This window comes from Perna viridis, chromosome 8, assembly GCF_037379345.1.
Source record: "Perna viridis isolate PV_CMFRI_1.1 ecotype Kerala chromosome 8, ASM3737934v1, whole genome shotgun sequence".
NCBI lineage: Eukaryota > Metazoa > Mollusca > Bivalvia > Mytilida > Mytilidae > Perna > Perna viridis.
Genome location: NC_142452.1, coordinates 6160879 through 6173490, shown reverse-complemented (window position 1 = coordinate 6173490; position 12612 = coordinate 6160879). Strand labels below are relative to the sequence as shown.

General features: G+C 33.2%; 1 protein-coding gene across 1 annotated transcript; it reads left to right on the top strand.

The window, feature by feature from the left end:
* Positions 1-6581: 6581 nt before the first annotated feature.
* LOC148609096 (uncharacterized) lies at positions 6582-8685 on the top strand. Its single transcript, XM_088541214.1, has 4 exons — positions 6582-6725; positions 7060-7225; positions 7569-7724; positions 8474-8685. Exons 1-4 carry the CDS (start codon positions 6660-6662, stop codon positions 8683-8685), a joined length of 600 nt encoding a protein of 199 aa, XP_088397340.1. The 5' UTR covers positions 6582-6659.
* The last annotated feature ends 3927 nt before the right edge of the window (positions 8686-12612 follow it).

The window sequence follows — 12612 nt, the reverse complement described above, 5'->3', positions numbered from 1 at the left end:
CTTTTTAGGCTCAATTACTTTGAGATCAAGTTCAGTGACCTTTGTTTTTATATCAAATTCTAAAGTATGTTCATTTCATCTTTGAGAAAAATGAGGAAAATCTATCTTCTAATAATACAAGGCATGATCTACTTTAAGTGTTCGTTAAGATAATTTCCAATTTTATTTTAGTGTCTGTAGTGTCTGCCTACTGTAGAGATATAGGATTTCCTGAAGTATGGACAACATCAAAATTTACTGACTCCGAACCCAAATCATGGTTGTTGACGTCTGGTTTGGGAAAGCAGTTTCATGCTGACCATAAGATGATTATCTATAATCGGACTACTGGAATAGAAGTTGGTGAGTACTGTTAGCATAATTTGAATTGTAGGTCATAATTGTAGGCTGTGTAATACAGTTTACATATTCTTTCTTTCTTTGAAAATCGACCCTCTCAACTACTAGAATCAATTCAAGACACGAAGATGATATGAACAGATCAGGCTCAAAGATAATTCTGCAAATGACGAGGGAAAACAGGAATAAAAATTCTGGCAGATTAGATTTGAATGATGAATAAGATGACAAATACAGCTGTAAATGGGCCGAATTTACCAAATATATGTGCACATCAGAAAATTATATTAACAATAAACAAAAGCAATTATCGAATCACAAATTTTGACTTGCTATACTTCTTTTACATCACAACAAATCAGAAAAGGGTGTGTGCACCTTGTAATTTAAAAACACAAAAACAAGGTTGATGCAGAGAAGACTTGGAAACTGGCTCTGCATCTCAGTCCAACTGTCAACTTTTAAAGGAAAGATTCTACAAAAATTCTTCATAGCAATCTACCTTTTTTATAAGAATATCACGTCGATTAAAAAGATGTATAAGAATAACAGTACAGCAGCTGGAATACGTTTAAGAAATATGAAACGACAGAAAGTAATTTTTGTGATACAAAGTAATTTTTGAGTATTTTGATTCATGGTATTGCAAAACCAGTTTTTTTTAGATTGATTCGTCATACATTTACCAGATGATATGCGATTATTTGAATTATTTCTAGAAATGAAACATACAAAAAATCCGATAAACATACGGAGATCATGATTATGATCATAAGTCCCAATCCGATAAACATACGGAGATCATGATTATGATCATAAGTCCCAATGAATACAAGAAGAAACTGGCATCAATCTAAAAGTTGTGCACTTCATTAGTGTCATAAATGATGTAATCTATGCCAATAAAAGTGGTAAACATGATTGACTTAACCTCGATATTTGTACATACATTGGAGCTTTATATATTTGTATTATTGGGTTCCTGTGTCTAAGTAAATCATCTTGTGTACGTATCTGTGTTTTTCATATTTCGATTATAGAAAGAACATTCCTACTCTATTTATCAAACTAGAAGGACGACATGAACATGTTTTGAGGAAGAAACATTTAGTCAGACAAAACCTGTCAGAGTTGCAAACATTAAATGGCAAAGACCAGAAGTTAACGGTGAATGCGGGAAATGAGGGAAATGATGTATTAGTAAAAGAGTAATCAAGGGAACCAAGATTCTAGTGGCAATCAAAAGAATGCTTTTCCAGAAAAACCCACACAAAAAAGTCGTCCATTGTAAACGAAATATGAAAGGAAAACTATGACACATAGAAAAAAAATCAATTTTCATGGTGCAGATTAATTCACCGTAACGATCCACGTATTTATAATGTTTACCATAAATCTTCTATATAGTAATGACTTTAATCCTGTAGTAACATAACCTTGTTCCAAAAGCCAAACTGTAAGAAGTCTAGCAAGTTTTGGCATAATGTATGAGTTGTGATATGAAAACATATGTAGGTGCTGAAGGGATTTTGCCACATATGATAGAAAAGTTGACAATTCTGAATGAAAAGTCATCACGTGTGTCGTAAAGTTTGGTCAATAGTTTTCCTTTACCATAGCTTTCTAAGTGCAAGTCAATATATGAGGCTGACTTCACAGTGTCTACAGTATCCTTTATCTCAAGTTATTTGGGGGTAAATACGTTGTATAAAATCCTTTAAACTAGGATTGTTTTATGATAATACATCATTTATATAGCGGAAACTGAGAACATGGTCTGGTTAAACGGTGTTCCTTTCTATAAAAATTGCCAATTTTGGGAGAGTACTTTTTTCTTGAAAACTGGTTTTGTAGAGAACGCCTACACTTCTAACCGTCCAAGGCATAAATGGCAATGGAAACAGATGAGTCGAGCTGTGATATGTTGTTGACATTTATTTGTGCAAATTAAATGAATTACTATCATCTTTAACAAAAGATTCGTCATTACAGTGTTTTGTTATTAGGTTTTTTACCATTCCACTTAGAACAAAACAAAAGCTTACAACATAGCTTAGACATCTTAATGTCAAGAAGCTGTATTCATTTCAAGTTTGATTGTTACATCTAATTGTTATTTCATATTGACAAAGAGCATTTCTATTCAACTTTAGGTTCACCCCCTGAATGTTTGGACGAATTTTACGATGAAGAAACTGGATACTACCATTTCCTGTGGTTTTTTTCCCAGTCAGGCCCGTACACACCGGTTCCGAAAGTGAAAGGTTGTAATGCCTACAAACAACACGACAATATAATCAGAGAGTTTGTTGGTAATATATTCATGTCGTACTTTTATTGTTCTGTTTTATTTATTTTATTATATTTCCCAATCAATGTGTCATGTATTGCATAGAACTTTCATGTTTTCTCGTAGGTTAAATGCATATTTTTTTATCTTCCAAATTTTTTTTGAAAGAGGCATCGTATATATACTTAAATAATTTTAAAACTGGAAAGTCCTTTAATAAGTCCGTGTTTAGGCTTGTAACTGAGAACTTAAGATATTTTTATTTTGAATTTAACATTACAGTACCAATCTGAAAGAGCAAATTAATATGATTGCTTGCTTGCTTTTCCAACGAAAAACGTGTGTCCGTGATGTGATATCTATTTATTTTTCAGATACCTCTCAATCTGTTCAGGAATATCACAGTGCGGTACAATGTAAAAACCTTACTGGCTTGAGTAGTCTAATATTATCAAAATGTGCGTATATGTTTATGGTGTTTTTAAGAGTTTTAGAACAGTGGCCAAAACATACAAAAAGTGGATACAAATGACCATATTACTTCTTGCAAAACATATTTTTCAAATCACAACTGCAACCAATGGATTAAGATAGCAGATGCATAAGTTTTATGAGGTTGACTTTATAGCTGATCTGATCCGAAATAAAGAATATTGTTTAGCTAGATCCTTTAATCTCAGTTTCCGCTATATAGATGACGTATTTTCTTTAAACAATCCTAATTTGGGGGATTTGGTACATCGCGTTTACCCCAAAAAAACTTGAGATAAAGGAAACTACTGTGAAGTCAGCCTCATATCTTGACCTACACTTAGAAATCGACGGTAATGGAAAATGATTGATCAAACTTTACGACAAACGTGATGACTTTTCATTCAGAACTGTCAACTTTCCTTTCATCTGTGGCAACATCCCTTCAGCACCTGTCACAACTCACACGTTATGCCAAAGCTTGCCGAAACTACGCAGACTTTTTGTGTCGCGCTAGAATTCTAACAAATAGGCTTCTGGAAAAGGGTTATGTTGCTACAAAATTAAAGTCATCACTACAGAAACTTTATGGTCGTCATCATGAACTCGTGGATCGTTCCGGTGTATCCATCTGCGCTATGAAAACTGATTTGTTCAACGTGTCACAATTTTCCTTTCCTCTTTCGACTACCCCGGACTTAACTTTTTATGAGCAACTCGGTGGGTGTTTCTAGAAAAGCAGAGGACCCTTACCCTACCGGTGCACCTGGTCTATGCTCCCAGATTTTAGTGGAGTCCGAGTTGCTCATTTGCTTTTGTTACTTTGTATGTATGATTTTAGTTACTTTATGTTCTTTGTTGTGTATGTCTGTTTTCCATGTCTGGTCTTTGTCCCTGGATTACATTCTTTTGATTACCGCTATAACATTGGTTCCCTTGATTACTCTTAGTATTATAAACGTAAACATGTTGCAAATGTAGCAATTATTGAAAACTTCTTTATGGCGTATATTTGAATTTCTGGTTACGTTAATATTATTTTACTGCTCGTGTATTGCAAAAATTATATATCTTCAACATTTGTGGATGACATTTATTTTATGTTATTGACACATATTTTATTTGTTGCTGTAACTGTATTTCTCATGTTTATAATTACAACAATTAAAGCTGATGCACAGTATACCGATTGTCCATTCCAACGTGGTAAATATATTTTCGAAGTTACCGATGAACGAATGCCATATTTTTGTCAGGAAACGACTTCATTTGCAAATGTGAATGGGGAAATTCATCTGGATACTTGCTTGAAAGAAAAATCTTCAGGTATGTTTTTGCTTTGTTTTGTTTGTTTGTTGGGACACAATGATAATAGGGTCGACAAATTTAGATTGCCACTAGAAAAAGGGATGGATGGGTAAGGTCGGGCAATTTAGCCTCCTGTGGCGGAGCGCAAAGGTTCCTACTCCTATCGAATATCACAGCAGGGTTCTTTAACGTGCAAGGAACGTGGCATCTTTTCCAACACGGTGCACCACTATGGTTTGCGGTCAAGTTTTCTGTATTATAGCTTGACAACCCCAGCATGTAACACGCCAGTGGTACCCCAATCCACCACCTGGGGCACACATCCCAGCTGCTCTGTGGGCAGAGCGCCTAGCCCGGGCTAGGTTTCTGAGCACTATTTATTCGCCTTTTACGACAAGCTTAGCGCTGCTGCAGACCAATTCTTTTAACACCCGGACCTGCACGGGGCCAGAGAAAATTAATAAGCTCGGTCCATTTGCGCTTTTTTACTCTGAAATTACCTGCTTTCAAAATTGCAAATCATGATCAAATGCGAAGAGGTATTACATAAATCATTGTGCAGTATACCTTTTAATTCATTTGATCACATTTGCACTAGATAGAAAAAGACTAAAATCAGATCCCTGAATAGTACGGGCAGGAATAAGTTTGTATAGCTGGTAATCAAATCTCTACTTGGATTATTGATACATCGTTTTAGATCTATTTTTGTTAAATGAGTTCATTGGAAATGAAACTATGTTTAAATAGGTATCTTTAAACAGACCAAATGAGACAAAAAACAATTTCAATCTAACTAATGACTAATAGCTCAGTATTGGTAGACAGGATAGACCGACCAAAAATCTCTTAACCAAACACTTTTTCTTTGAACAGTGACAATATTCTGTGACATCATTCCATCATATAAGTTATGTAACACCTTGCAGTATATGAATGCGGGAATCAGTTCTTTGTTTGAGTCAAGATATATTGCAAAGGAGATATTTAAAATTTACACAAATTAACATTAATTTCAGTGATTCCTTATTTTTCTAAAAACTAGACTTAACATGTCTTTATCAATATTTAAGAAAATGTCTATTTATCACCCTACACATACTATGTCGGTACAAACATATACTTCCAAGTTTTCTGGATTTTGTTTTACTTGAATTAAGGGACCATTACCCAAACTCCTTTGCAGAAAATTGTATATTTTCGAACTTTAACACGAAAATTGCGCAATCGTATAGATTAACTGCGCTTAAAGTTTAAAGCTATAAACATTGAATAACTTGAAGAATGTTCAACTACACTGTGTTTTAAAATCAGACTATAACCTTTTTAATCAACACTAGATTTTCAATAGACAAAAGAAGGCTTCCAAAACTGTTTGAGCAAATATCGACTAACTTATACCGGAATTCTTCATCGAAATTGTGGACTATTTAAAGGATAATGTAAGAAAGTAGGGAGTAATGATAAATGTTGGTCCAACTAATTGTATTATTATCGTAAAGAAGGCATTGGAAGATCTTCAAATAAAGAACAAAGAATCATATAAATACACATAAGAAATATATCAATTGTCAGTTATATTTGAAATATACAAAATTATTACAAATAGTCAAATGAATAAACCTTAGCTCGTCAATGGAGCATACTGTCAATTACATATAATAGTACACAAACTTACACAAAATCACTCACTATAGCAAGGTATCTTAACATTACAAAAACTATATTGACTCAATGATATTACAGTACTAACATCGTTGGAAACTTTTCTGTATCAATTATGATCCGATGGATCAGTGTGGTTAAAAGATATAAATAATTAAATAAGTTATTTTATTTCATAACAAACGAGCCTCGTTAAATTTCACGACTTATAAATCATATTGTGATAGTTCCTTTTAATATTTCACAGATGAGTGGTTTTATTTTTGAAATCAGAACCTCCGAGGAAAGGCTTGTTTAGTACGATGAAACTAATTAAAACTTCTTACATGCATTTTTCATTATAACAATATGTCCTAAGCAGTAAGGGTTTGTATTTAGTTTGGTTATGCTTATTCCATTTTACAATACACGTGATTAATGTACTGATCAACAGTTCTAGGGAGAAATGAAAAATTTACTATATTTTCAGTCATTTAATTTGTATGTATTATGTATCATAGATGCTCCTTATCACGGCAAATTCCACTGTCTTAGTTACTGGGCACCTGCAAAATGGGAAAATAGCTCATATGGAAATTTTATCGCCATGGAAATGTTGCCAAATCAGGCGGCCAGCAATGTGATTGCATCAGACCGTTGGCCTTACTGTGGGGTGCGTTACGTATTTTGTATATGCGCATTTAATTAATTTACTTCGTTTCAATAAAAATTATTCCTTATTAATGTTTTGTTGATTTTTATTTATTCCTTTCCGTATAGTTTGTTTTAGAAAGAAATTTATATATAAATGACACCTGCTAAGGCATTTAAAAACTAATACTTATGGTACCACTACATAATATTTCAAGATCTATCATTTAAGCCTAAATCAAATGCAAATTAGCGTTCACATCTATATTTTCTTCTCATTTTATTTTTGGTTTTTATGCTATTACATGAAAGATAATTGTAATGAACAAGTTATTTTCCTGATTTTTTCACTACAGAGATACAACATTGGCAGCGACGGTGTGATAACCATGTCGCTGATACTGTCAATAGGACGCTCAGCATTCGACCCTGTCAGATGTATTTCTACTATTGATTACAATTACGCCAAGAACGACGATTTATATAATGTCATCAGAATGGTTTTTACTCCTTTCCAGGACAGTACGTGAATATTATTGTTTATCTCAACAATTGAAATTTTGCAATAGAGACTGCATGTATCTGAAACAATAACAAATGATAAGAATAATTTGATGACTACCTTAATTCAAGATCATTCTGTATTCTTTACAACACTACTGATGTAATTACGTTTATCGGAACACATAAAAATGAACACGTTTGCATAAATGATATTACTTTTTACCCATACTTTAAGAAACCAACACATCAAATTTAAAGTTTCCTAGTTTTATGTACATGTACATTTTACTTCTAGTAACTAGGTATTTTAACAGATTCACCATTTTAAATAGAAATCATAAGTCATTTGTTACGTTTCTAGACATTGTAACATCATCCATACCTAAAGACACCACAAAACAAACGTCGGAGAAACCTTCTTTCAATTCTAACACAACAGTATCATCACACAGTACTGATTCATGGATGACGCAAAACCAAGAGAATGAGAAGTCAAGTAGTTCCTCAGAAAATACTGGTAAATATTCACCTCTGTCTTCTCGGTATGTGTCAGTAAGAATCAGGTAGTAGATGAAACATGGTACGCAAACCCCACCATTTTGATATTGTAATTTGACTATTTGCTCCTTCAAAATCAAGGAAAACAGACAAGATTTCATGCTTGACTAATGCACCGAAAATGAACATTTTAAGGGCAGATAATCATGTCGAAAACCTCATTTTTATTGAAAAAAATTTTGAGGAAAGACAGTGATGCAGAGATCAAATAATGATTTGTTCAAATAGAGAATGCATCTTTGAGTGATATTACATTGTCAAATCGGCGCATCTATAAACAAAAATTACCAGGTTAAGTTAAATACAGATTTACGAAAAATCCTGGACATGTGGGGCAAGTTAGATACATATTTAAGAAAAATCCTTGACATGTGGGGAAGCCTTTATTATTTAAGTTTGTACAATAAAAGTTGAGCAATGAATTTGCAAATAACAATTTTAAATTCTAGTTGTTTGATGACAAATTTGGTTTACCTTGTTTTTAAACTCTAAATCAGTTGTGTATGTAGACAATTTCGAACTGTAAAAAAGTAGGTATCCTCTATACATAAGCTGGATATTTACCCAGGGATAATGAAGTTGCTCACGTTTCATAACCCTCGCTCAGACAAGATTTTTCAGACTTTCGTAGTTTCCCTTAAATTGATGTTAATTGGATTGAATAAAAGTCTGATTTCCAAATTAAATGTTTCATGACAACTTTTCCAGGAATATCAAAACCGGAGCTCCGTGTAGGTGAGGACGACATCATCGGTGGTATCTACTGGCCATGGTGGATTGGTATTGGTTTAGCCATTATAACAGCTGGTACCATAAGTATTTTCTGTTTCTACAAGTTGTTTGGTGGGAAAAAAAGACGGATTGACGTAGATGATGAAGATTGTGTCAAAGAAAACGGAAGGATTGCCAAAGATTTATAGCTTACAAAAGCCTAAAGGTTCTGGACATACATATGACGAGTGCACTGCTTTACTGTAGTTTATCAATATATATTACAGCAGCTCTCATTTGTTTTGTTAGTTTGCATTAATGGCGCAGCTTAGGTACAGAATATGTTACTTCGGGATTGTTTTTGATTTTTGACCAAGCTATGCGAAATAGCCAATTAAGGGCAAGGTTCATGAACCGCGAGGTGGTTTATGAGCAACTGTAAACTGTCCTTAAGTTGATTATGCAAGCATAATTTATGCTATTTTATATTGTGATGTCATAACTTATGATAGCCATTTTGTAAAATGATGGCCGGGTTACCTGAATAGTCAAATGGCTATCTATAGAACATTAATACGTCATGATAAATGTCACAGTCAAGAATTAAATTGACATGAAATTATTATTAAAGTTAAAGCAAAGTACCAAAAGTACCATTTAATTTACAACCATTAGACAAGGCATTAGTGAAAAAGTAATAGCCCAAAGAAGAAATGCTCTTATTACAAATGGCCATATCAATGCAAAGGCATAAAAGTTTGAAACAACCGCAATGGTCATGACTTGGTGAAGGCATATCTGATGGACATAATAGGTTTAATCAGGTTTATAACCCTCTTAACCAACCGCTTCCATTGCAGTTAATTCATTCTGGTAGATTGCGATGAAAACATAGAAAAAACTGACCACCGGGTTAAATTAGTAAAATCAGTAGACAAAATTGCACAGAATATAATGATATAATGAAAATCCATCGTCTGTTTTTTTTTTAAAGAACTTTACTCAATAAGCTCTGGATTTTCAGATTTTTTTCCAAACAGCGTATGAGACGCTGTCACCCAGGTCACCATGGCGCATTAAGAAGTCAGAATAATAGCTACTATCTCTGGCATACCTCAACAACTAAAACGTATATACATCATATGCTGGTGAAGCTGGTATATTACTAGATATGAAATGAGAATTTGTAATTTTAAAATCAGAAACGTCTCGTTTGCCAATTTCTTTTATACTACATTGGATTGCTAATGGAGAGAACATCGTTAATATGTCGATGTGTGAAATATAAACACCATATTGTGCGGAAGCTGGTATATTACCAAAAATGAAAGGGATATTTATAATTTCAAAATCAAACTCATTTCGTTTGCATTTTTTGTACTACATTGGATTGCTAATAGAGAGAACATCGTCAATATGTCGATGTGTGAAATATAAACACCATATTGCGCGGGAATTGGTATATCACCAAAAACTGAAAGGGATATTTATAATTTCAAAATCAAACTCATCTCATTTGCCGTTTTTCTTTTTGTACTACATTGGATTGTGAATGGAGAGAACGTCGTCAATATGTCGATGTGTGAAATGAAAAGATCTGCTATAGCTTCTGTTTGTCTTTCACAAGATTCGGAATAAACTTTGATTCACATGAGGGAAACCGGTCGGCTAGGTGACGGGTACAGTTGGCGCATATTGGAATATAAAAAAGTGTCCCAAAATTGATAACTCTAACATACTGATCACCTGAATTGTAGCTATTTTTTCTGAAGTGGTGAAATATGTTGAATTATTAGCCGAAAACAATAAATTTGTAAGAATTGTCATTCTTGCACTTAAAAGCTGTGTAAGTATGTTTTTGGATGGGTTTTCAATTTATCAATGTGATGTAGTAATTGATGAAAATGGAAAATCATTTATGTTATTAACTTCAGCGAAAGAGCGAGAATTTATGTTATTTAAAAAAAGTCTATTGGAGTTTTTGAGAAATATCACTATGCGAATAAACAGTATCACAGTAATTTTATTGTCCGTCCTCCACTATTGGCAAATAGTTTTCCAGCCATACAGACATTTTCTTGTTGAATTCGTAGATAGTCCTGCTTTGTACCTTTGTTTGTATGAATTCTTATGTAGTTTTACAATACAATACAAACAAGGTAAGTCCTCTGATTCCTCACCTAACAGAATATTCAATGAGGCCTTAAGTAAGAACTTGTAGTTACATAGGATTTCATTCTTGTCGAACCTACTGAGTTTGTATGTAGAATGGCACGAATTTTCGTTGATTCCCTATTCTTTCAGTCAGCATTCCTATTTTTGCACTTCAAATGCAAGACAAGGCTGTTAGAGGGTTTATCCGCAGGGACGACCACTTTTTTTCTTGAAGGAATGCGAGATATTTAGCAGCTTATTTCAGATTAAAAATTGGTTTTGGTCGATCATTAATGCTGCGTGGGAACAAAGACTTATCTTCTTCCAAGTTCAAGACAAGATTCGAAATTTTCAACTTATAATTTTTTGATAAAGCATTTTTTTAGTGATTATACATTTCTTTAATCTAATTTTGTCGATTTCGGTTGTTTGTCCACTCTTTTGTGCATGCAGCATGATACTTGGTTTTATATGAATGGTTTGTTCCTAATGTCAATGTTGGTCATTAATGTGTCTTTGTGTCGTTATTTGACTTTTTAGATTATTTTGAAAGAATGTCATCGTTCTGTTACCGTAGATTTTATTACTTTTGTTGCCGAGGCCTTTCAGAGCTTGAAGTTGTTTTTACACTTATTGAAGACCTTTTGAAGATCTCTGTAAGAAGAGCTCATCATTTCTATTTCTACAGTCGTTATACGATGGTACATTTGCTGTATTTCACCATATCTGTTTCCCTTTCTATTCATCCAATCTCACAACAAAAAATAAATTTCTTTTTAACGGTCGATCTTCATCTTTATGCACGCTTTTGCATAATCGTCAACTTTCGTCAATAAGACATATACCACGCACCGTATAAAAATGCTAATCTAACACATACGAATTGTGGTTTTTAATTGAAATTTCAGTGGGTATTGGTGCCCATCTTTCTGGCATAAAACACGTTAAAACTTGCCTTGGCTCATTAGAAGCTAAGATGCCATTTAAAATTTGAAAAACGTTTGTTTGAAGTAGGGTACTTGAAAAAAAAATCGTATATTACAAGTAAAATGAAAAAAAAAAGTATGGAATTCCGGAAATTCACCTTTTCATGAAAATTTCATTGTCACCTTGAAACTGAAAATATACGCATCTGAAATGAACAGATATGTTGAGTACATCGATAATTAAAACAATAGCACCAAACATGTCTATTGTTCATCGTTTGTAAACAAAAAAAAATAACATATTGGTTCATGTTGACGTATTTTTTGCATGGGTAGGGGTGGCAGTTTTTCATCCAACTTGACCTGGAAAAGTTCAAGTATCGATTATTTTGGCTCATTTGAAAGTTAAGATATTATATATAAATGTACTGTATCACACAAATGCATGTTTAAACTATGGTATTTTGAAATCAAAAATGACAATAACGGGTGATATAGAACAAATTCTGAAATTTCCCCTTTTTACGATCATTATTTACTGAAAAAAAAAAAGAAAATATAAGCTCCTGCATTGATCAGATATGTTGGGGACATCATTATCTAATTATGAATATCTAATATATGAGTTTTGCAGTGTCATTATCCTGTAAGTGATACTCAGAACAGTTTTCTAGAGGTAGTGGTAATATTTTTAACATTTTTGAAAAATCTTTCTTGAAAAGTAGTTTTTGGTTGTTTATTTGTGTAGAAAAGAAAACTATCTATCGAATGATTCCAATTTTTAGACGTTTTAGTTGAGCTATAACATGTAGAGTCGAGTTTTTGTGAATTATTACAGGAAAATTGAAAATCCGATTTTTAGCACCTGTTGATAAATTCTGACTACGAAAATCGCCATAAATCCCCATAAGAACTTCAGAAGTAGTAGTTGGGATAATGTTAAGCAAAATATACCAAAAGAAGCCATTCTTTACTGAAGCATAAATACTCTAGGGGTTTTGGCATTGAAAAGAATGTCAGTAAAAGCGATTTTTCAATGGGAGTACATTATTAATT

Bases quoted from the DNA above. Each gene is read 5' to 3' on its own strand.
- LOC148609096 (XM_088541214.1), top strand. From the start codon at position 6,660: ATGGAAATGTTGCCAAATCAGGCGGCCAGCAATGTGATTGCATCAGAC. The intron at 6,726-7,059 runs GTGCGTTACGTA...TTTTCACTACAG, and splicing joins ACCGTTGGCCTTACTGTGGG to AGATACAACATTGGCAGCGA. The intron at 7,226-7,568 runs GTACGTGAATAT...TTACGTTTCTAG, and splicing joins TTTTACTCCTTTCCAGGACA to ACATTGTAACATCATCCATA.